The sequence below is a fragment of the Tachypleus tridentatus genome, chromosome 9 (assembly GCF_004210375.1).
Source record: "Tachypleus tridentatus isolate NWPU-2018 chromosome 9, ASM421037v1, whole genome shotgun sequence".
Classification (NCBI taxonomy): domain Eukaryota; kingdom Metazoa; phylum Arthropoda; class Merostomata; order Xiphosura; family Limulidae; genus Tachypleus; species Tachypleus tridentatus.
Genome location: NC_134833.1, coordinates 4167040 through 4192598, shown reverse-complemented (window position 1 = coordinate 4192598; position 25559 = coordinate 4167040). Strand labels below are relative to the sequence as shown.

At 32.5% G+C, this 25559-nt stretch overlaps 1 protein-coding gene across 11 annotated transcripts in view; it reads right to left on the bottom strand.

The window, feature by feature from the left end:
• The window catches only part of LOC143224688 (uncharacterized), a 57345-nt gene extending 32399 nt beyond the window's left edge, over positions 1 to 24946 (bottom strand). For 3 of the 11 annotated variants that reach the window (XM_076452860.1, XM_076452870.1, XM_076452871.1), the window contains exons 1-6: positions 19031 to 19377; positions 17697 to 17945; positions 15632 to 15701; positions 14931 to 15050; positions 8061 to 8173; positions 2090 to 2196 (exon numbers count right to left, since the gene is read on the bottom strand). In XM_076452860.1, coding sequence (XP_076308975.1) covers positions 2090 to 2196; positions 8061 to 8173; positions 14931 to 15050; positions 15632 to 15677 — 386 coding nt within the window. In that variant the 5' untranslated portion in view covers positions 15678 to 15701; positions 17697 to 17945; positions 19031 to 19377. Of the gene's footprint in view, positions 1 to 2089; positions 2197 to 8060; positions 8174 to 14930; positions 15051 to 15631; positions 15702 to 16042; positions 16144 to 16217; positions 16617 to 17696; positions 17946 to 19019; positions 20304 to 24763 lie in introns of those variants that run through there. The other 8 variants (XM_076452865.1, XM_076452863.1, XM_076452861.1 and 5 more) reach the window with 8 other exon arrangements.
• Between the last annotated feature and the right edge of the window lie 613 nt (positions 24947 to 25559).

Sequence of the window (25559 nt, the reverse complement as noted above, 5' to 3'; positions counted from 1 at the left end):
GAAGTGGGAAATGTTTTAAAGCTACTAAGTAATATTTTTTATTTGTATAAAAGTAATATTATATGAAAACCAAGATGACATGGTGGCAGAAGCATAGTAAGATAAAGGTACTTCTCATCTTTAATCAAAATCTCAATAACTAATTATCAACACACTATTACCACTGTGCTTCAGAAATCTCATATCACAGCTCTATACTTGACTGTGCTACAGAGATGTCATGTTACACCTCTAAACTTTGCTCTACTCCAGAGATCTTGTGTCACAGCCCTACATTTGGCTGTGCTTCAGTAATCACAGCTCAAGATTTCACTGTTTTTAAGATTTTGTGTCACAGCTCTACACTTGGCTATGCTTTAGAGATGCAATGTTCCAGCTCAATATGTGATTCCTGGCTGTGTTCCAGAGATCTCGTGTCACAGTTCTATATTAGTATCTTGGCTATGTATTGGAATATGTCAATATTTCTTCCTGCATGCCAAAGCTCTTACAATAATGTTCATTTACTGTTGTTTAAACCAGTATGGTCTAACATTTTATCTTAAAAAGGGCCAGGCTCTAAAGAATGAAAGTATTGGAAAACTACAGTTATTTTGTTAATTTAATTTGTTATTAAATTTATGTTTGTGGTGGAGAGATCATATATATTAAGCAAATGAAAAATGAAATACATATACATTAATGTTTAACACATCCAAATATTAGTGATATTCCAATATTGAGTTACTGACATAAAATGCTTGTATTGCACTGCATCACTGAAAATCCAGAAGTTCATGATGCTATTAGACTCAGTAACATTACATCATGAAGATAACAATCATCACATAGTACAAACTATTCTAACCAATAACAGTACTGTGGGGTAGCAGCCCCTAATACTTATCAGACTCCATCACATACAGATGAGTTTATCATCTTTCCATTATTATTCTTTCATACTTCTTCAGAACTAAAACCGGTAAAACTAAAGACAATAAATGTGAGAATCATTACACATCATATGATCAGCAATAATTTATTGGGTAGCCTCAACACTGTTATTGCCTACTGCCATCCCCCTCTTTAACTGGAATTGCCAGCTTTCACGTCGACAAACACTTTCTGTTCATGTGAATTATATGACATGGAATAATTACCTAGTTTGGTTAATTTAGTCTAATGAACACATATGATGGTGTTTAGCAGTTACTGCATTAGTATAATTTAGGTCCAAAGTATACAGAAAAATTATAATTGTGTAATTAAATGAACTTTCATATTACAATAACCTCAAGCTTTTGTGATAAATGTAAGAAATCTATTTTATTCTTTGTTGTTAAATTTGAAGGACTTTTACATCCACTGCTTAGTTAAAAGTAGCTTTCAGATCATTTATTCTGGAGTTCTTTTGTGTAGTTTTTGTGGCTTGGTATCACAACATATAATACCAGAATGTTTTACGGAATTACATCACAAACATTTGGTATCACAACATGTAACACTAGGAAGTTTTATGGAACTACATCAGAAACACTTGGTATCACAACATATAATACCAGAATGTTTTACAGAATTACATCACAAACATTTGGTATCACAACATATAATACCAGAATGTTTTACAGAATTACATCACAAACATTTGGTATCACAACATGTAACACTAGAAAGTTTTATGGAACTACATCAGAAACACTTGGTATCACAACATATAATACCAGAATGTTTTACAGAATTACATCACAAACATTTGGTATCACAACATGTAACACTAGAAAGTTTTATGGAACTACATCAGAAACACTTGGTATCACAACATATAATACCAGAATGTTTTACGGAATTACATCACAAACATTTGGTATTACAACATGTAACACCAGAATGTTTTATGAAACTACATCACAAACACTTGGTATTACAAAAAGTACTGGAAAAATAAAATTAATGTCTTCCTTTATCTCCCATCACATCTTTTGTATTAACACTTATTATGTTTCTTATAGTGCAGTTAGTTACTAAATGAAAATAGTTCACATAAATACTGTAATTTTCATTATTCTTTCATATTAGGGTGTATAATTTTATAATAAAAATAACAAAAAACCTGGTTACAGTTCCATTCAAACAGCAATGTTGTATAGTGTCGCCAAGACATTTGTGCATCAAACAGAACCTAATGAAGGCTCTGCCTTTCCCCAAGGATGTTTTAAGCTGTAAGAAAGTAATAAAAGATTAAATTGAAACTTAAATAATTGTCAGTAAATATGAAGTTTAACTTTTATAAGTGACAACTATACTTTACTCATATTCATATTTTAAAGTTACAAAATCTGTTAAGTACAATAATACAGAATACTAGAAAGAACAATTTAAAACACAAGAACTTCAGTGAAACAAACTCACAAAACAGCATTACAATTTCTAAATCAGGGTTTAACAAAAATAAAACCAGTGAGGTCAATAACATGTAATGAAACTTGAAAATATTCAACATAATAAAACATATGCAATAAAAAGGTATAACAATTATTAAATGGAAGTACTTCAAGGTGCAAATATATAAAAGTAGAGAAAATTATTCAAAAACGAAAATACTACAGCATCAAAAATATCATAAACTGGCTAAAAATTGAACAAAAGGAGATTGCAGGTCAATAGTTCATGGAGAAAGGTTAATACATGTGAATATGAATGTTCATAATTAAATTTCAGGTCTTCTTTTCTGTTTCCTGGTTCGATGACTAACTTTTAAACCCACTATATATTGCAATATTAGATATATTAAGGTCAGACTATCCAGGTATAAAAACAAGCCCAAAATTCTTGATCTACAGTATATGGTTGATGTTTATAGTTTAATATTAACACTTGATCTATAGTACATGGTCAATCTTTAATTACTGTTTAATATCAACAGACTTAGACTACAGTATATGAAGTCTGTTGATATCAGACTTGATCTACAATATATGGTTAGTCTAATTACTGTTTAATATCAGACTTAATCTAAGGTATATGGTCAGTGTTTATTGTTTAATATCATCAGACTTGATCTACAGTATATGGTCAGTCTTTAAATACTGTTTAATATCAACAGACTTGACCTAGAGTAGATGGCCATTCTAATTACTGTTTAATATTAGACTTGACCTAGAGTAGAGGGCCATTCTAATTACTGTTTAATATTAGACTTGACCTAGAGTAGAGGGCCATTCTAATTACGGTTTAATATCAACAGATTTGATCTGCAATATATGGTCAGTGTTTATTGTTTAACATTAACAGACTTGATATAAAGTATATGGTCAGTGTTTATTCTTTAATAGTAACAGATATAGAGTTCTAAGGCTATCTTGCAGGCTTCAGTGGTTGGGACTTCTGTAAAGAGGAATATGACATCAATTCAAAAACACAAAAAGTCACCTTCACACATTTTCGAACACTGCAAAGCAAATAAACACAACATAACCATAGAAAATATCCAAATACCAAATAAAGAAACAAACATAAATAAATGCAAAATTAAAGGAGCCTTACTTATACAACAACTTAAGCCTAAAATAACTGTAATTATCATAACTCGTCAGGAACACAAACAGGTGAGTTCAAAAGTCAGCATTAGTCACCTGAAATTGGCCTTTCCAGTCGAGGTATTTTACATTGCAGCCATTTTCTAATTTCATATCGAACTAGTTGAACTTGGATTCTTAAAAAAGAATCACATTAAAAGAGGACTAATTTATAAATGAAAAACTTAAACAGCATTATAAAGGTGAATGGCCTTTAATAAAGTGAAATCATTTGTAAGGTGGACAGTATCAACATTGCCAATAACACTGTCTAATGTTACCTTGGGACAGAACATGTTTAAAATGGTGCCATCGTTTAGAGCCATAACGATGCCAAGACAGTAGAATTTGGCTTATTGTGACCTGAGTGTTAAACAGACAACACATTTGTGAATCAGTACAGATAAAAGAAAACAATAAATTAAAAATCTGTGACCAATGCATAGTCCAATTAGAACTTCCTCTTCCTGATCCTTATGGAAGCAAGACGGCCAAAGTCCAATAGAGGGTTTTATTTGGAAAAGCTTGTTTTCACGTTACTCACTCCAAGTCGTCTGCCAACTGGCACGGAGCCAACCCTTGAATACAGAACCACAGTCCATATATGGAACAGGCACAGCGGTGCCAGAGCAGATAGATTTAGCTGCAGTGTCAGTGAGCACCTTCCCAATAATACCAGCATGGCCCAGATAGAAGTAGATGTTAAAGAGAAATGGGCCAGTCAGTTTTGAATATCAATTAAAACAGGGTGTGAACTAACAAGAAGTGATCCCAGGGTCAGTAGAGAACTAAGCAAATCACTATAAATAGTGCAATTTAAGTACTGCTTAGGTTCTATGTCATCCAGGGCAAGAGAAATGGCAGCAAACAGAAAAGCTGTAGAGGAGATTCTGCATGCAACCAACAAACCATGACAGAGCCCCCACAATCACCTGATTTTGAATCATCTGTATAAATAGGAATGGAAGGATGGTTTGAAAGATGATCAGCAAATAGACAGTATTTCCAATTGCGAGTGTCTCCTATTCTCAGATAACTTAAAGACAGGTCACATTTGGGGACTGTAAGAAGCCATGGTGGAATGGGCTGACCAGTGTATACAGCAATGTTATCCAAAGACAGACCCAATTCATCCAACTGCGCATGGATACGAAGACCAGAAGGAACAATGGCAGATCGACTGTTCTGAAAAAGCATGGCCCACCAAGGAAGGAAAACACAACCCCAAGTGAGATGCTTTAGTTATGAACAAATTTTCAAAAAATATCGTAAAGACAGTTGCAAATGGCAGAGGTGCAAAGAAGGTTCATGAGACTACATATAAGCTCTGAAATGGGGAAGTGCAGAAAGCCCCAGTGCAGAGCTCAAGACCTTGATGATAAATAGGGTCTAGCATCTTTAAGCCCAAGATCCTAGCAGAGCCATAGACTAGTGATTCACAGTCGAGTTTTAATCCAATAAGAGCACTATATGTCTTTAGTATAGAACATTCATCAGCTCCTCAAGTGGTGGTAGAGAAAACACAAAGGATGTTCAGTGCTCTTGTACATTTGACCTGTAGCTGCTTGATGTATGGTATAAAGGTCAACTTATGGTCAAAGATAAGCCCCAAGAACTGTCTCAGGGACCAGATGTAGCACAACTTCCCCGATATGGAGCCAAGGATAAGGGTTAATACCCTGTTAGTGGCAGTCTCTCTCAAGATTATAGGAAAATGATCACTGCCTCGCGGAATATTGTCAACCCTCCAAGAAAAATGAGAAAATAATAGCAAACGAAGAGGTCAATAACAGTAAATGATTGACTAAGCACATAGAAATAAGTAGAAGAACCAGTATTGAAAAGAGAAAGGTTGTGATCAGAGTGTATATGTTCTACAGAGCGACCCCTCCTATCAATAACAACACTTCCCCAAAGAGGATGATGTCCATTAAAGTCCCCCAAGATTAGAAAGGGAGACGGCAACTGTTCAACGAGAGCATTAAGGTCTGATTGATCATATGTCTCTTCAGGTGACAGATAGAGAGAACAAACAGTAATGGTATGACACAAGGAAACATGAATGGTTACGGCCTCCAAGGGTGTGTCAAGTGGCAAAGACAGGGTGGGCACATGCTGATCAACCAACAGTGCCACCCCTCCATGTACTCATCCATCACACAGCCTGTCACTTCTGTGTAAAGAAAACAGACAAAAGGTGACTGTATCTGCAGGTTTCAGAAATTTGTCCTGCGAGGAAAGACATAAGGATGGTAGGAAGCAATTTATGTTTCGATGTTATCCAGATTAGAATATAAACCTCAACAGTTCCACTGTACCAAGGTAGCCATTTTTATTTATGTGTAAGCAAATTGGGTGAAGAGCCCTTCTGTTTACAACCACATCTTTTTTCGTTACTGTCTTTATTCGAGAGAGGTCTATTGACCTCCATGGATCCTGCCCTGGATCGACTAGGCATGTCTTTGTTGTTGGAAGAGAATTTCATCAATTAAGGACATGAACAAATGAGTGTTTTGCATCTTAGGGTGAGAGAAGAAGATATAACGGAAGAAATGCCCATACCCAGAACCAAAGGAAGTGGATCTTAGGGTTTGCAGGAATGTATGTTAGGGACAGAGATGGGTGTTAAAGATGATTCTTCTACTTTTTTTTAAATACAAAGGTCAAAATACTTTTCATTTGTTTTGAGAACGATTCTGTTAGAGGCACAGACAGATCCATTTGAACTCCCACTGTAGTAATGAAATGAAGTGCAGCAGCATATGTCCAAGATGAAGTGGTGGACAACAACTTTTGAGCCTCAGGGTAAGTAATGTTTAGAATCATCTTCAAATGCTGCACCTCTTTTTCTTCCAACCATTTAGGCCAAGAACAAAAGTAGGACAGGTGAGAGCCATTGCAATTGATGCAATGAGGATCCATTTCACACTCACAGCCATCGTAATCTGAAAGAGCACATTTCAAGGAACCACAACATGACATCTTCGAGTCACCAAACTGCTGATACTTGAAACATCTGAGGGTTTGGAATGTGTGGCCATACCATGCAATTAAGATAACCTGCCTAGATGGTCATAAGTGGACGAGGTGATGTAAATGTCAGAATGAGGACACTGGTCAGCATCATAATTCCATACTTGCAAGTGGAGATACGCCTCACTTCAGAAACTCCCTGGGTTGAGAAACCAGCAAGAATTTCCGACTTGAGAATATTCTTCAAATCCCTCTCAACAATAACTCTTTGTGATGGATTCAAAGTAGCATGAGGTGTAACCTCAATAGGTATATCCCCAATTGTCTTTGAATGCAAGAGGAATTCACTGTGTTGAGATATAGATGTTTCTACCAACATGTCACCAGAACAAAACTTCTTTACTGACTTTGGAAAGTCAGCAAAGTGCCTCTAGTCACTTCTGAATGGAAAAGTGAGACATCTCCCATAAAGGTTTGTCTGAAAGAGAATGTAGTATAAGAAAATGAGGTACAACAGGTGTTACAGATGTTAAAGATTGCTGCTCAGAATCTTCAAGTCATGGTTGTTTACCTATGTGAGTGTTTTCTTATAGCAAAGCCACATCAGGCTATTTGCTGAGCCCAATGAGGGGAATTGAACCCCTTATTTTAGCATTGTAACACCTTAGACTTACCATTGTACTAGCGGGGGGCATGTTGTTTACCTAGGGACTGTTTTTTTCACTGTTTAAGTTTTCACTTGGAGGATCCATAATAAAAAAGGAATATTTCAGTGCCTACTGACCCCACCCACCATGGAGTCCTACAAGTGGATGCACAACAATGCCAAACAGACAATGCAGCAATGCCAGGATTTCGTGAGCACTATACCCAAACACCAGCAACAAATATAATGTCCACAACACATGTTAAAAACAACCAACTTGGTCAATTCTAGCCCAAATGGACCAGCTGAATGGCCCAAGGGGGGACAGCCTAAGGCTGCCTGTCTGTAGGAATCAAGGTCAAAGTGGTGTGTTAGGGTTGGACCTCTAAACCACCAGGATCCTCTTCCCTTCACAGGTCACCATGCACAGCAAACACACCGATAGATCTTTACAGATTCCAGCAGAGGAAAACTGAAAGAACTGAACCTTTCCTGGGAGATCCCTTCACCACATACAGCAATCCACACTGAGTGAAGCACTGTTACAAAATAGTTGACTGACAAATAGCACAAGTTACTTTTAACATTAAGAAATAATTTTGTAATGCTATTTTTAAATAAAAACCAGTAAACCATCAGTGTAATTAACCTATTCACCCTAATATATATAAAAATGGAAGTAATCAATTAGAATCTTACTTAAATCTGATATAACTATTAAAACAGCCTTGTTTTATGTGTGATCAAAACTTCTAATCAATTATGGTAAACTGTTCGTATAACAAGTCTGTTGTTTAAAACATTTTTGAGTGTGATAAAGAATTAACTTGATAAATTCATTTTAATTATACATAAAATTTTCTTGTGTACAAATAACCAGGGTTTACCTCTGGCACTGATTTCACAAACTTCAGTCCCTCATGAATATCATGGCCAGAAGCAAGACATCGACAAAAGTAATCCCAGTAATCTTTCCTTGTACCAAGTATTGAGAATTTTTCTGAAAAAAAAAACCAAAAACACTTTTTAAAATAAAAAAGATTTTATTTAAATTATTTGTTTAACCTTAACCATAATGTATAACACAATTATAGAAGCTTAACCCATACACTCAACCATTTTCAGAAAGTAACTAAAACAACATATGTTTACTGAATTTTAAATATATCTAATGCCGCACAATGGCTTTTTGAAACATGCTTTGTTCAGTATAATAAATATGTATATTGTTCATATTTGTATAAAAATATACAATCTGATATAATCACAAGTTTATGAAAACAATCAACTGAACAAATGTAGATGTACAAGTACTAACACAATCATGAAATTTCTCTATAACTTACAAATACCACTCAGGTAGCTTGTCCTAAACTTTACAAATACCAGTCAGGTAGCTTGTCCTAAACTTTACAAATACCAGTAAATTATTGTTATTACTTTGCATTAACACTATTGTAGGTTGAGAAATAACCAAAGAGTAAATACAAGTACAGACAATATTCTGTTTACCATCATCTATCATTCAAACACTTAAGTTTGTTTTTTTTCCTTTTCTGGTGCACTGATTTACTAACTTTAATATTTCTAGTCACTTTGCAGTGCAGTAGTGTCTTTACTTTGTAGTTATATTTATATACTAGTTTACTACTGGTATAGAGTTAGTACATTCAAAATTCTTTAATTCTTTATTTCTGCATATAAACAATAAATTTCAGCAAACAGCAAAATATTTTGATCTGCAATATACAATCATTACCAAGAATACCAGTGCAGGTATTATACACTCACAATTGTTTCACTAACATCAGTGCATTTTGGTAGAAATGAAATAGAACCCTTATAACCTGAGCATATTTGTAAAGTCCACCTTTCAAAAATGCTTGGGTTATAGTGGTTCTATTTAATTTCTATCAAGACTTCTTGAGCCTGTGTTTTATAACATTATGTGTGCTTTCTGATAAATGCCTTATAATAAATACCACTGTTTTAGTTGTTCATAAGTTAACCTAAAAGTTCCTGGAATACACATGTAATACAATTTTCTATGTGCATCAGTCAACTAGGAAGGAGTACAACACAGTAAATTCTCTAATCTATCAAGACTCCAACAGTATATTCAATGTCACAGAATAACACATTGATCTACATATAACAACAGACTCCTTACCCACACAATAACCTTCTGATAACACAGTGGTACAATCATCTGTCAAAATGTTCCAACAGACTCAGTGATGTCGAGAAACCCACTTGTTGAGAAATTTATATGCAAAAACGGCTCATTTGGGTTGAGAAAATATTTTACATAGAAGAGCGAACAACGTTTCGACCTTCTTCGGTCATCGTCAGGTTCACAAAGAAGGAGGTAACTGACCGGAAGCTGACCACATGTTTGAAAGGGGTTGTGTAACTGTGTGTCGAAATGTAGAGGGCGGTATTAGATGTTTGAATATATAATTTTATTTATTTTATTATATTAATATAGGTACAAAGGCATTCCTCTATATATTGGTTTATTTTGGGTTTACGTTGTTGTATAAGTAAGGCTTCTTTAATTTTGCGTTTGTTTATGTTTGTTTCTTTATTTAGTATTTGAGGGTTTTCTATGGTTATGTTGTGTTTATTTGACTTGCAGTGTTCGAAAACGTGTGAAGGTGACTTTGTATGTTCTTTGAATCTGGTTTCCATTTTTCTACTTGTTTCTCCAATATAGAAGTCGTGGCAATATAGACCACTTCAGTGCATTGACCATCATTGATTCTTCCACATATTAATTTAAGCTGTTATTATTTATAGTTTGTAACAGCTATATAATAGTTCCATATATGTCAGGTTATCAGTTAAATTATATTAATTTTTTACCAATAACATTTTTGACATATTTATAATTGTTGTAACTTTTTTCTTCTAAATCTTATTATTATTAATGAACTTTCTCAATTTTACTTTGTATTACATTTAAAATTTATATATTTTCATTAGGAAACCAATATTCCAGCCATTAACTGAATAACGTATGTACTACTGGTAATGTACTTTCAACCAACTCCACATCTAAACACTAATGTGTCACCATAACCTGTCTCATACAATATGCTTTTAGAGTTGTTTAAAGGGTTTTAATTGGTCACCAGTTGTGTAAAGTTTTGCTCGTATGTAATTATAGCGATGCTACATTGTTCAATGAACATGAAATCAGCAACAGGATTTGAAGTCAAAAGCTAGTGGTGAGGTATTCTGTAAGGTATATTCTATTGTTACTTTCATTAACAGTGTTGGTTAGAATGTCTAATTTTACTATTTTATAATTATAGTGATGCCATATTGCTCAATGAACATGAAGTCAGCAACAGGATTTGAAGTCAAAAGCTAGTGGTGAGGTATTCTGTAAGGTATATTCTATTGTTACTTTCATTAACAGTATTGGTTAGTATGTCTAATTTTACTATTTTATAATTATAGTGATGCCATATTGCTCAATGAACATGAAATCAGCAACAGGATTTGAAGTCAAAAGCTAGTGGTGAGGTATTCTGTAAGGTATATTCTATTGTTACTTTCATTAACAGTGTTGGTTAGAATGTCTAATTTTACTATTTTATAATTATAGCAATGCTACATTGTTCAATGAACAAGAAATCAGCACCATGATTTGAAGTCAAAAGCTAGTGGTGAGGTATTCTGTAAGGTATATTCTATTGTTACTTTCATTAACAGTGTTGGTTAGAATGTCTAATTTTATTATTTTATAATTATAGCAATGCTACATTGTTCAATGAACATGAAATCAGCAACAGGATTTGAAGTCAAAAGCTAGTGGTGAGGTATTCTGTAAGGTATATTCTATTGTTACTTTCATTAACAGTGTTGGTTAGAATGTCTAATTTTATTATTTTATAATTATAGCAATGCTACATTGTTCAATGAACATGAAATCAGCACCATGATTTGAAGTCAAAAGCTAGTGGTGAGGTATTCTGTAAGGTATATTCTATTGTTACTTTCATTAACAGTGTTGGTTAGAATGTCTAATTTTATTATTTTATAATTATAGCAATGCTACATTGTTCAATGAACATGAAATCAGCACCATGATTTGAAGTCAAAAGCTAGTGGTGAGGTATTCTGTAAGGTATATTCTATTGTTACTTTCATTAACAGTGTTGGTTAGAATGTCTAATTTTACTATTTTATAATTATAGCAATGCTACATTGTTCAATGAACATGAAATCAGCACCATGATTTGAAGTCAAAAGCTAGTGGTGAGGTATTCTGTAAGGTATATTCTATTGTTACTTTCATTAACAGTGTTGGTTAGAATGTCTAATTTTACTATTTTATAATTATAGCAATGCTACATTGTTCAATGAACATGAAATCAGCACCATGATTTGAAGTCAAAAGCTAGTGGTGAGGTATTCTGTAAGGTATATTCTATTGTTACTTTCATTAACAGTGTTGGTTAGAATGTCTAATTTTACTATTTTATAATTATAGCAATGCTACATTGTTCAATGAACATGAAATCAGCAACAGGATTTGAAGTCAAAAGCTAGTGGTGAGGTATTCTGTAAGGTATATTCTATTGTTACTTTCATTAACAGTGTTGGTTAGAATGTCTAATTTTATTATTTTATAATTATAGCAATGCTACATTGTTCAATGAACATGAAATCAGCACCATGATTTGAAGTCAAAAGCTAGTGGTGAGGTATTCTGTAAGGTATATTCTATTGTTACTTTCATTAACAGTGTTGGTTAGAATGTCTAATTTTATTATTTTATAATTATAGCAATGCTACATTGTTCAATGAACATGAAATCAGCATCATGATTTGAAGTCAAAAGCTAGTGGTGAGGTATTCTGTAAGGTATATTCTATTGTTACTTTCATTAACAGTGTTGGTTAGAATGTCTAATTTTACTATTTTATAATTATAGCAATGCTACATTGTTCAATGAACAAGAAATCAGCACCATGATTTGAAGTCAAAAGCTAGTGGTGAGGTATTCTGTAAGGTATATTCTATTGTTACTTTCATTAACAGTGTTGGTTAGAATGTCTAATTTTATTATTTTATAATTATAGCAATGCTACATTGTTCAATGAACAAGAAATCAGCACCATGATTTGAAGTCAAAAGCTAGTGGTGAGGTATTCTGTAAGGTATATTCTATTGTTACTTTCATTAACAGTGTTGATTAGAATGTCTAATTTTACTATTTTATAATTATAGCAATGCTACATTGTTCAATGAACATGAAATCAGCACCATGATTTGAAGTCAAAAGCTAGTGGTGAGGTATTCTGTAAGGTATATTCTATTGTTACTTTCATTAACAGTGTTGGTTAGAATGTCTAATTTTACTATTTTATAATTATAGCAATGCTACATTGTTCAATGAACATGAAATCAGCACCATGATTTGAAGTCAAAAGCTAGTGGTGAGGTATTCTGTAAGGTATATTCTATTGTTACTTTTATTAACAGTGTTGGTTAGAATGTCTAATTTTACTATTTTATAATTATAGCAATGCTACATTGTTCAATGAACATGAAATCAGCACCATGATTTGAAGTCAAAAGCTAGTGGTGAGGTATTCTGTAAGGTATATTCTATTGTTACTTTCATTAACAGTGTTGGTTAGAATGTCTAATTTTACTATTTTATAATTATAGCAATGCTACATTGTTCAATGAACATGAAATCAGCACCATGATTTGAAGTCAAAAGCTAGTGGTGAGGTATTCTGTAAGGTATATTCTATTGTTACTTTTATTAACAGTGTTGGTTAGAATGTCTAATTTTACTATTTTATAATTATAGCAATGCTACATTGTTCAATGAACATGAAATCAGCACCATGATTTGAAGTCAAAAGCTAGTGGTGAGGTATTCTGTAAGGTATATTCTATTGTTACTTTTATTAACAGTGTTGGTTAGAATGTCTAATTTTACTATTTTATAATTATAGCAATGCTACATTGTTCAATGAACAAGAAATCAGCACCATGATTTGAAGTCAAAAGCTAGTGGTGAGGTATTCTGTAAGGTATATTCTATTGTTACTTTTATTAACAGTGTTGGTTAGAATGTCTAATTTTACTATTTTATAATTATAGCAATGCTACATTGTTCAATGAACATGAAATCAGCACCATGATTTGAAGTCAAAAGCTAGTGGTGAGGTATTCTGTAAGGTATATTCTATTGTTACTTTTATTAACAGTGTTGGTTAGAATGTCTAATTTTACTATTTTATAATTATAGCAATGCTACATTGTTCAATGAACAAGAAATCAGCACCATGATTTGAAGTCAAAAGCTAGTGGTGAGGTATTCTGTAAGGTATATTCTATTGTTACTTTCATTAACAGTGTTGGTTAGAATGTCTAATTTTATTACTTTCTACTTTTCTTTACTATCACACCTTTTTATTATAAAGATTGTTCTGCACTGTTAGTTTAAAATATATTTTAGTAAAAGTATATAAATACATTTATATAAGTTAAATAAGTAAACACAATCATGAGGAAAGTGCATTAGAAACAGCAATTCCCAACCTCTGATTAATGATAACCATAATTTTTGAAGTGCTAAAACAAAACATTAAAAAGTAAAACAAAATATGCTGAATTTTTAAAAAGATTCTATGGTACAAGCTACAATGTGGGATTATAAAATGTATCCTATGTTTGGGAGGCAACTGCTGAAGTGGGACCCACATTGCTCTGGGGATACACTGTATCAGTCTTAACCTCCAATTCACTAGTCTCACATAAAAATATGCACAATTAGACTAGAAATTACGAGAGCAAGATGTTTGCGCTTAAGCCCACAGCGTCCTGCATCTATATCACCCTTCACTGCCTACAGACAGTTGTGGCAAGGTAACTGGTCTCCCAAGTTAAGATAAAGAGAAGTCGAAAAGATAAAGGTAAAAAGATGAAAATAAAAATAAGGTACTACCATTAGGGGATAAGTAAGATGAAGCTTACCTCTTGATGTTAGCATTCCTGTCCCCAATAAATATATACACACACGTCTCATTAACTGCTTGATTAACATAAAATATTATTTCAATTACTGCAAAAAAATTTTTAACAGTAAAATGAAATAATGCATTTAATTGTTAAGAAAAAAGCTTCACTTAAGTGACCCTTTCAGACTAGCATACAAAAAAATGACAAATCCTTTAGTTCTAAGTGTGTGTGTGTGTGTGTGTTTATATATTAAATGAATGATGCACTACTTTGGGTAAATACTTATATTTGAGGTTACGTTGATAAGAGATCGTAATAAGTAATGAAATCATACTGGATCTATGTTTCCCCTGCACATATTGCTAGCGTACAAAAATGTAGTTAAGAAGAAGGAAACAAATGTGCATAATAACTGTTTTTAATTTTATAAGAATAAGTAGGGATCAATATATACAAAACGTAGCTTGCTACAGTAATATAGAAAGTTTTAATATTGATATGAGAAAGTCAAAACTACAAACAGTAAATACAAATGTTTTATGGAACTGTTCTTCTAGTTCTTGTTACAGTACTTTTCAACATTAAGATTTCCTATATTACTACAACAAGCTAGGTCAATATATATCAATCCATACTTGCCTTTATAGACTTTTGTTATTACTATAATACTTGTCTTTATCAGTGAAAGCATAAGAAAAGGGTGATTTAAGTATATTCAATTTTAGTTTTCTCTAAACAGACAGCTCACTCTTATGGGGAGTTAATACCTTTTTGTCCATGCTGCAATATAAATTCAAGTTTAATTGATAGTCTGTGAAGGGCGGTGTTGTCATCGGTGATTGGTAAGCCACTGTTCTCAAATTCTTCTCTTAGTTCTTTAACACAGTCTGCAAGTATCAATTAAAATGATCAAGTTTCTATATGCATAACAGACGTCTTTTTATGAATGACTACCAAACTATAATAATGAAAAATCTGGGAAATCATAAATATATAAAGCTTAGTAACATGTAATACTTAACAGAGTAACGAATCAGAATATAGTATTAACAACTATGACAACCACAGTTTTATAATATTAAAAAAGATTCATCATAACTGCCTGTAGAATTAATATTAATGATCAGACAGGAACCAATCAGATTGTGAAATTTTCATTGATAATAATTCTCAAAGCCTAAGATCTGTATATTTTGATACTAAACCATTGATCTTTCCACTGGCATCACAAATATGTCAAATGTAATTTCAAATTAGAAATCAACGGCACAAAATATAAATATATTTATGGGAATATTAGGCTTAATCATCGATCACATACTACATACACCTAAGTTTTGATTCACGTGCTCTGGTATCATTCAGTCATTATTCGTTTTCAAATCTCAGCATTTATGAACTTCGAACATGCATTTACAAAAAGAAATGTACACCATATAGTAGGTAAACTGAAACAAATTCGACTCACCTTTTATATCTGAAACTACTTTGTCTAATCGTACTTCCGAAGCCATCTCTCAACTGCATCTCTCATCCAACTGTCGAAGTAGAAAATAAAATGAAACAATGAAAATAAGTGTTTAAAATATATTTAAAAACACTCGTCTGTGACAAAATCTTTATATTAATTTACAACGTTTAGAGCAAAAATAATTCGCCAGACAGTTTTAAACCGTAATACAGAGAGAGAGGGCTATCGTTCAGCGATTAAATTACGTGTATATCGCATGGAGCACATTATAAACAACGAAACAACCGTCAAGTGAAAGATGCCTAAACTACTGCCAGTGATTCAATGAGCTTAAACTCTACATATACTAACATGATTAACAAATGCGTAGTACACAATACAGTAATCCCGAAAAATATACACACTTACTAAAAAATTATGTAACTACCTTCGACATATGCAAACACGACAAACCTTATTAAAACACGCAACACACGCTACACGACCCTCAACTTAGAAATACATAACGTGCAATACTACGCGACTCTCGAAATGTACAAAACTAACACATAAACATAATAACATACTGTATCATGTGACCTACCTAACAAATTTGTAGCATACAACAGTGATCTCAAATCATACAAACCTAACACACAATACCACGCAATTTAATTAGATCGCATATTTTCATACAAAAAAATCTAACTTTTACCAAACATAGTTTCAAGAATAAAAGAAAACTATTATTTTATTCTAGAATCAGTGATCTCGCAGGGCACAGAGCACTATTAATATAAATATTATTTAATCTATAATCGACTCTCTTAAAATAACCACCGTATTAATTAATTCTAGAATCAATAATCTTGCAGGAAGCTGAGCAATCTTGTAAATTCTGAGCTTCTTTGGCAAGCAGAAAACTTTGATTCAAAAAAATCAAATCAACAAGTTAGACAAACTCCAAAGATCCATCAGCAGCGACCACAAAACCTTCGCAGATGATTCACTAGCAATGTAAGTTTTGAGCTATATTTAACTGTTATTAGTTGTATCTACTTTGGTGTCAGCCACGTCATGTTACCTCGTATACAAGTTTCTCAAAACTACAAAAAAAAAAAAAAAGTTAACAAATAGCAGTAACTTTTCAATAGAAAAGAAACGGAAGATGGCGCACAAAACACCAAAAATAAGCACGTGACGAGAAGCAGCTGACGTAAACAGTGGCTGGGAAATAAACGATACATACGTTTATTTTCATCAAAGAATATGAAAAGTAAGCGACAGTGTCTGATAAAACATTACAAATTTACCAATAAACAAACTGAAAGTTGTTTCACTAATCAGAAGTGACAATGGTAAAATAGAGAAGGAATGATGAAAAAATGGACCAGCGTTAGATGCGTACATAAATAATCACCAATTACAGCTAGTAATTAACAGCTAGAAATTTCTGATTAACTGATAGAGCGAATGATAAGCGCGTAATGACTGAATATGACTTGGTTTTAGTCATAAACACTTTGGAGCGTAAGCGATTAATCCTTACTAATGATTGTGTTTTACCTTAAAAATTATTTCATGCATATCTAGACACATGTAATGAACTTCGAACTTCCAGCTTTCAAAAACTAATATCTTGTATGAGTTATATATCCAACAGCCAATAAATTAAAACAGCACACAATGAACTTAAACTTCCACCTTCTGAGAATTTTAAAATCGTATACGAGTCACGTAAAATCAAAAGCCATTGGATACGTCACGTATCAACAGGAACAAGATATTTTCCCATTTATACATGAAACACGAGCTATGTTTATTAGTTATAAATGTCTAAAATATACACAATGTTTAACCTTGTTCATTTCTAATGTTTTAGAATTACACTCGTCTTGTGTATTAGGTTCTATTTTTGATAAATACAAGCTAAGAGCTGGGCAGAAATTAAAAGTTTATTCCTACTACAGACAAACGTATTCGAGATAACGTTAACATTGAGAGATGAACAAAAGAATGGGACGGTCCATGCAAACATTAAAACAAAATTCATGCCAATGATCAAAATAATATCCAGCCGTACCTATTTTACTTTTCAGGAACGGAAGGTTACACAGATCTCGACGGCTTTCTCTGACCAAATGGTTTAGTAACAGCTGCCACTTTCACAATCACTAGTCTTTGTCTCCGAAACTACGTCATATTCTTAAACATTGCTTAAGTTAAATACTGCTTAAAATAGCTCAAACCAGAGAAGGCCGAAGTGTTAGGTGCCAAGAACACACGATCACTGGTTAGAGCCGGCTAGCATCTTCATATACATGGTCTACGACTATAATTACAATACAGCGGCAGGTGATTAGCTTGCTATCTTACGTTTAAACAAAACACGATTCTACGAAATCTAAAAATTCTTTATCAGAAATTCATATATTTAGAACTAACATCTTAAAGTTCGCGTTTTAGTAACAATTAAATTTTCACAATAAAGATAAAGTTATGCCGTTTTTCGAAGGGATTGTGGATCGACTTGTTTTAGTAAATAAAAAAAAAGTTTATTTTTAAACACCTTATACTCACAACACAAGTAAACTGTTACTTTAAATGTATAAATATATAACAAAGGCCAATCTTACGCTACCCACATGCCACGCTTAAAGGCACCTGAATTTTATCTCGCGAAGATCGCATGTTTGCACTTAAAGTCGAAAGACCTGTAACTTCTAAATGTTGACGTTTTGCATGTCTAAAGCTAAGACTTCACTAGAAAACTAATATTTGAATTACTTGACCTTAGTCATCTATACAAATATTGTAAAGGTTTCTTAATGTATCTAACAAAAACAGAAGTATAGATTTATTACACGGAAAATGTTATAGTCTTAGTATGAAACTACAAGTTGATTAACAAAACTTGTATTTACGCATGCCTAATAAATTTTCAACACAAAAGAAACTCGTCACAAAGCCGTAAATAGAAAACAGCTGCTGCACGACAGAAGTTACAAAACCATAGCTTCGATAACACAACATTGTAGAGAGTTTATTTGTATGGCTTAAGATAGTACTGATTAACGAGGAAAAAAATATTTAGTAATGCAATTACAATCAACAAATACTGTCAAATTAACTAACACCTGTTTCATTACTGGGATATTAACTAACATGACATTCATTGTAAAACTGGTTGCAATATAGTCAAATTATTCATCATATGACTTTCAAAGAGGCACAGTGTACTTGTACACGCTTTATGCGCTGTCTCACAATAGTTATTATCTGCAAATATTATGTTGAAAGCTGTTTCGAAGACAGACAGCAAACAACATACTAACAAACACAGAAAATCTTAATATGCAAGTTGGTTACTCACCAACAAAGCTTAACATGGAAGTTATTTACTCACCGACTACTTACCTTTACCAGCTGATAAGACTGGAACAGTTCTAAACACGTGCACACAGGACAGAGTTGGGTTTAAAATAACATTTTCTTTCATGTTCGACCAAGGTCATTCTACAATCCTTAGTAAGTCCCTGTATCACCTGGTGAAATGAGAACTACCTACCTCCAGGTGGTCGACACAATAATAAGGTCAAGTAGATATGTACTTGCAATTGTAGCCCGTACTGTGCATTTCAAAACAAACCCGTTGGGGATTTAATAGTACCATAATGATATCACAGTCAGTTTATGACCTTTGCACGTCCGATTTCACCAGTGAGATCCTAACTATGTGAAAGATAAAATTTCCGAACATACCTAACTGAAAATATATTATCTACTAATTATTGAATAATGAATTAAAATCGTCAAGTATAAAATTATTAGAAGACTTAAGTTACAAAAGATACACGACATCAGCGACCATTGTGAATTAAACAAAATCAGATATGAATTATTTCCACTAAAAGAAATTACAGATTTTTCTTTGTTTACATTTAGTTTACATACCACAAATATTCAGCAGAAAAGTGACAAAACACAGGGAAGGGCCGAAGAGCGTAGTGAACATGGGTAGCAGAGGGAAGAGAAACAGAATTACAACTATCAATATTCCACAAAATGGTGTTGTACGGGATATAGAAACGGTGGGCCAAAAGAGAATTACCGAACTTAAATGCTCAAGGAAAATAATGAAATTTAGGTATGCCACTTACGTACTGAAACCAATAGTCTATATGCCACGTGTCAGCTTTAAACAAAAACAAAAGTTGCAGCAAGGCCTGTATAAAAGGATTAGCACATGTTCACAACCCCGAGGCATCCAATCAACCTAGTGATTAACTACACATAGAAAATGCATGGTAATTAAAAATAAACTATTACAGGAATAAACCTGGATAAATCGATTCTATATTAATTATCCATGATTGTTTGAGTCGTAATGTGTTTTCTTCAACAAATGCGCCATACATCTAAACGGAGCTCAAAGGTTTAATAACAGTATTTGTTTGTTTGTTTGTTTTTGAATTTCGCACAAAGCTACTCGAGGGCTATCTGTCCCTAATTTAGCGGTGTAAGACTAGAGGGAAGGCAGCAAGTCATCACCACCCACCGCCAACTCTTGGGCTACTCTTTTACCAATAAATAGTGGGATTGACCTTCACATTACAACGCACCCACGGCTGAAAGAGCGAGCATGTTTGGCGCGACGGGGATGCAAACCCGCGACCCTCAGATTACGAGTGGCACGCCTTAACACGCTTGGCCGTGCTGGGCCTAATAATAATGCCTCATGATAGAAAGCATTGGCAACAGATTCTCTAACTACAAGAAGTTGGCTCTTTATCAAAAGTTTATTTTGTTGATCGTCACTTATTCTGAAGATGCCAAAGGTTATGTTTTCACTCTTGTGTGTATGTTTGTCAGAAAGATTTCTCAAAGTGGATGAATGGATTTGCACTTAAGATGGTATGCATTTGGACTATGACCCAACTTAGAAATGATTAGTGTTTAGGGATAAAGGTCACACTATTTTTGCTCTATAGCTCATTCAAAAGAGATCAGATTCTGATTAAACTTGGTGGACATAAGTAGAATATTATACTTCATTATTTTGCCAAAAATGGTCGTTTTCTTGAAATTTTTGTATTTTTGAGGGCCACTTATGATCAATGCTGTGTGGATGAAGCATGCCAAGTGCTTCTCTAGTCTTCTCAATAATTTTAAATTTGCTGATACTACTAAAGTCTAGTAATACCATTGAAACATGTCTTTCACATTGGAAAAGACCAAAATAATCCCGAGTCAACACCCTTGAAAACCTGTCTTTCATATTAAAAAGACCTACACTATATTGGGTCATCACGGGTAGCTATGGAATCCCTGAAAAATATATAAAAATGATCTGAATGCTCTGTTAAGATATGATAATTATAAGAACTTACAGCTAAAGTAAAAATGAATGTTAACAATATATCTTCCAACAAGGCCTTTCATCTGATACTAGGACTCACATGGTGAATCGTAATATGAAAGACAGAGTAATAGTTCAGATGTTATTTAAACACAAGTTTAAAGTTCACAGGAGTCTGATAAACATGTATACTCTTATTCTCTGCTTTTCTGAATTGGCCATGAATTGTTTGATGAAAAGACCTAGTCCATGTAGATGGTGTGACATTACTTCTTAAATTACTTCACTCAAGTTAGTCTGCAGAGAAAACACATGGAGGAGAAACTCGTATTGAGTACAGATATTAATAGAGAAAACAAAGCTAGTGTCTATAAAATAAAGGAAATTACTATGTAAAGACACAAGATAAAATAATTTACTTACTTAGAAAGTCATAAATAAACAATGTATTCATGAAAGCTTAATCCAATATAAAGAGACTACGTATTGAACAAAAATATTTGACACAGAATATTAAATAGTATAATAACATTTTTATATCTAACTTATTGTAAAAGGACTTGAACAATAACAGAAACAATGAAATTTAATGGAAGGCACACAAAGTTCCTGTTATTGGAGAGGAAGTGGCTAGTTCTGGCACCTAACAAGAGTTCAAGAAAACCTAGCAAGGAGATAAAAAGCACAAAAAGCACTGGATACCAAGGAAGAAATAAACCTGAAAACATCAAGGAAACAGACAGGTGAAAGAAACTTTGGTAGAAGTTCGCTGCACTTGGCAAGAAGCAGAAGAAAGGGCAAAGGAAGAAAATAGTGGTGGAAACTATAACTATAACAGGACAGCCATATTACAACTTTTTTTTCTCTCAAATTTTCTACACTTGAGTGGGAAAATGTGGCATTTATATATTTCAACTTTTCCTATTACCTTTAGCAAATTAACAATTTTAATTAACATTTTAGATTATAACTTTGTTATAAATGGATAATAAAAATACTTTAAACATACAAAAAACTACAGTGTTACATAAAAACATCTTCAAATGAGATTACAAGTTTATGGTAAACTACAAAATGCTGAATATTCATTTACAAAATAAAATTTGATTAACTGATCAAATGAATTTAGATAATTACTTAAAAGTTTTAAATACAAGAAAATAATGAAAAAAGTTTATCACATCATGCTTAAAGTTAAATGAATACTAATTTTTCAAATACAAATTTATTTTTAACAATAATTTGAGCTCATTCCTAATAAGCCTATAATCAAATAACATGTAGAATGTAACTCAAACACTGAAAGGAAAAAAATATTAATTAACCAAGGAAAATCTATGGTATAGTGACAAAATATGTGCTTAAGATGCATTACAAAACAATTTTGAATGTAAATAATGGCTTACTTCAGAAATAATATGATTATTTGAAAGACCCAATATTTTTTTTACAAACTAGGTAGAAAGACATTTCAGTAGCCACAAACTTAGAAAAGCTAAGGAAAATTGAGAGGTTATCCCAAAATATTGAAAAAAATCATGGAAAATAATTATTCTCCTCATTCATCTGCTTGCAAACATGCATCACAGTTCTGCCAGTTATTAGTATATTTTAACATAGTCATTCAATCCATGGTTATCTATTTGTTAAGCTAGGTCTATCATTTGGTGAAGATGTAAAACTAGTAACAGAATTATGTGTTGTTCCTATTTAACAAATTGAGCTTCCCATTATCCTTTTTATCAAATAACTCCATAGAAATTACATTATGATAGAAGCAGTTACAACATTATTAATAAATTATCATAAAAAGCCTAATGGAAGTTTTAGAAGTATGACACTAAAGTATTTGCTTTCATACAGTTAAGCAAGTGCTTTAAAACTTCAACCATGTATTCCTACTCAAAAACATTATTCTCAATTGAAGCTCCAATATTTTCTAAGGTCCTTGTTGTATGCTGTTAAACATACAAATATTTAAATGAAATTATGTATATGCCAAGTTCTTGTAAGCCCCAACTGTTGTTTTCAAAGTGTTAACTTGTTTTTGCTTCTTTCAGTATTGTATCATATCTTACACTTAAGTAAACTTAATGTCTTCAAAAACTTCATATTTAAATTTATTAAAATGTAATATTTTTATTCAACTATTTTAGACCTGGTCTCTAATCTGAAGATCAAAATGCATAAGAAATATAATCTTTCTCAGCAAATTTTAAAAAATATTTTAAGAGTCCCTCCCCTCAAGTATCACTAACAATTACCCCTTTTAAAATCTACTTTCCAGTCCAGGTTATTTAACTAAACTAATTAGTTCCTAAATGTCACTTACTAAAGTTTAGAAAATAATACCTAGCTGATCTCAAAATCAACATCATAAACAAATATTGTGGTAATAAACATCTCTTCAACAAATAATAATATTTAAATTAATTAGTTCCTAAATGTCAGACTTTCTAAAGTTTAGAAAATAATACCTAGCTGATCTCAAAATCAACATCATAAACAAATATTGTGGTAATAAACATCTCTTCAACAAATAATAACATTTAAATTAATTAGTTCCTAAATGTCAGACTTTCTAAAGTTTAGAAAATAATACCTAGCTGATCTCAAAATCAACATCATAAACAAATATTGTGGTAATAAACATCTCTTCAACAAATAATAACATATAATACAGAATCTCCTTCAAGTTCCTTAGTAAAAAAATATCTTCTATCATGCCAGTTAAACCCTCACGTGCAAGAATCAAATTGATCTAGTCTGGTGGAACTTTATGGCAATTTACTTGAGTCTATAGATCACTGGTTTGAATCCAGTCACCAAATGTGATCACCTTTACAAATTCTGGTCATCAGGGTGTTTAGAAAGAATAACATAAGAGACAGCTGTAGACAGTGTTGGCTTGCTGCCTTCTTTCTAGTCTATCACTTCATTATTAGGGATGGCTTGCACAGATACTCTAGAAGTTTTGTACAAACTACAAATAAACAGTTCCAAACATGAAGTTTCCATAACGTTAAGCCTACTTTTATTAACAGTTTAACCAACCTATGCACATATATTCCTATCATTGTAAAACAGTTTAACAGGGGGCTTACACACAGTTAAAGAAGTATTTCTTACTCTCTTCCACTTAGTAACTCAAACCTCTATATAAAAAATTTTCTCAACCCAAAGCATCCGTTTTTACATATATATTTTTCTCAACTATCACAGTCTCTAGATTATCACATATTACACAAACCATTTTTGACAAACAAAATAATCCTTTTTCTTATTTACATAATCACCGTAAAACTTAAAATTTTCAAAACTAAAATTAATCATTTAATTGTAAATTAGTAATGCCAATGGTATGAAACTTATTGAAGCTCTAATTTCAATGTTAAAACCTCTAGTAATATTAGGATTAAAAATTGTGAGCTCTTTGTTTAACGGAAACACAATACAGCCTAAAGTAAAGGATGTGATTTCCGCATTAATAACCACGATTTTTGTTAGTCCTACCAAGAAAACTAGCATTGAAGCAACTTCAACAAGTACTTAATAAGTTAATATTGTTAGGCCTAATACTGATATTAGTATCAAAGAAAACGGGAAAACAATGCTTTGTCCAGATTCAGTAACTACTCCTGGTTTCATTAAACTCTCGCTAGCCTGTATAGTTTTATAATACTGAGAAAGTTTAATTTCTTTATACTGTATTGAAAGCTGAACTGTTTAACTAAAAATTTCAGCTAGTCTATTTAAAAGTTTAATTATAAATAATTGAAATGCAGAATTACACTGAACTCTACACTCTAACTCTCAAGTTTTATTCTTAATCCCAGTCACCAACAAGCCACTGCTGCTTTTGAAATTTGTCTTTTACGATAAACTGGATCAAATATGTATTAATTCTTATGAAGCACGATAAACTAAATCACAATCTCAACATTTTTAAGTCCGTGAAGTGAAAAGCATAACTCGCTATAAATACGTATAAAACATATTTATTAAACAGCGACGCCTGGCGAGAATGTGAGTCTAAGCTCAGCCTGCTTCAGAGATAAATAAACAAATCACATAACAACTTGGCAATGGTATATTGAACAATATCACATAAATTTCAATTTGAGTTTACTTACTGTTAAAGTGTATTTTATTACAATGCGCAGCTTTTACAGTATGTGCTACCGTTAACAAGTACACAAATTTTTACGGTGATCGAAATGTCGTACCTGTTATAAAAACTAATCTTACTCGCTGTAAAAGCTGTAAAAAAATACGTAAACTGTTACATTTAAGCGACGTCATTATATTTTTTTCTTACGTAAAATACCAGTAAAATAAAAAGTACTGCAAATAATCAAACAGATGAATTCTCAATGAGTTAACTTTTAAAATTAGACATATTATTATTGGTCTCATCTACATACCTTTGTAAGCTATATACTCGAGTACGGAAGCATATTATACAAATATAATAATAAATTGGTAAAGAACGATATACAAGCATAATAAAGTTATTTATTTCACTCTGTAAAGCTTTTAACTCGTTGTTTTTGTATAATATGCTTCCGTTTTATTGCCAAATAAATT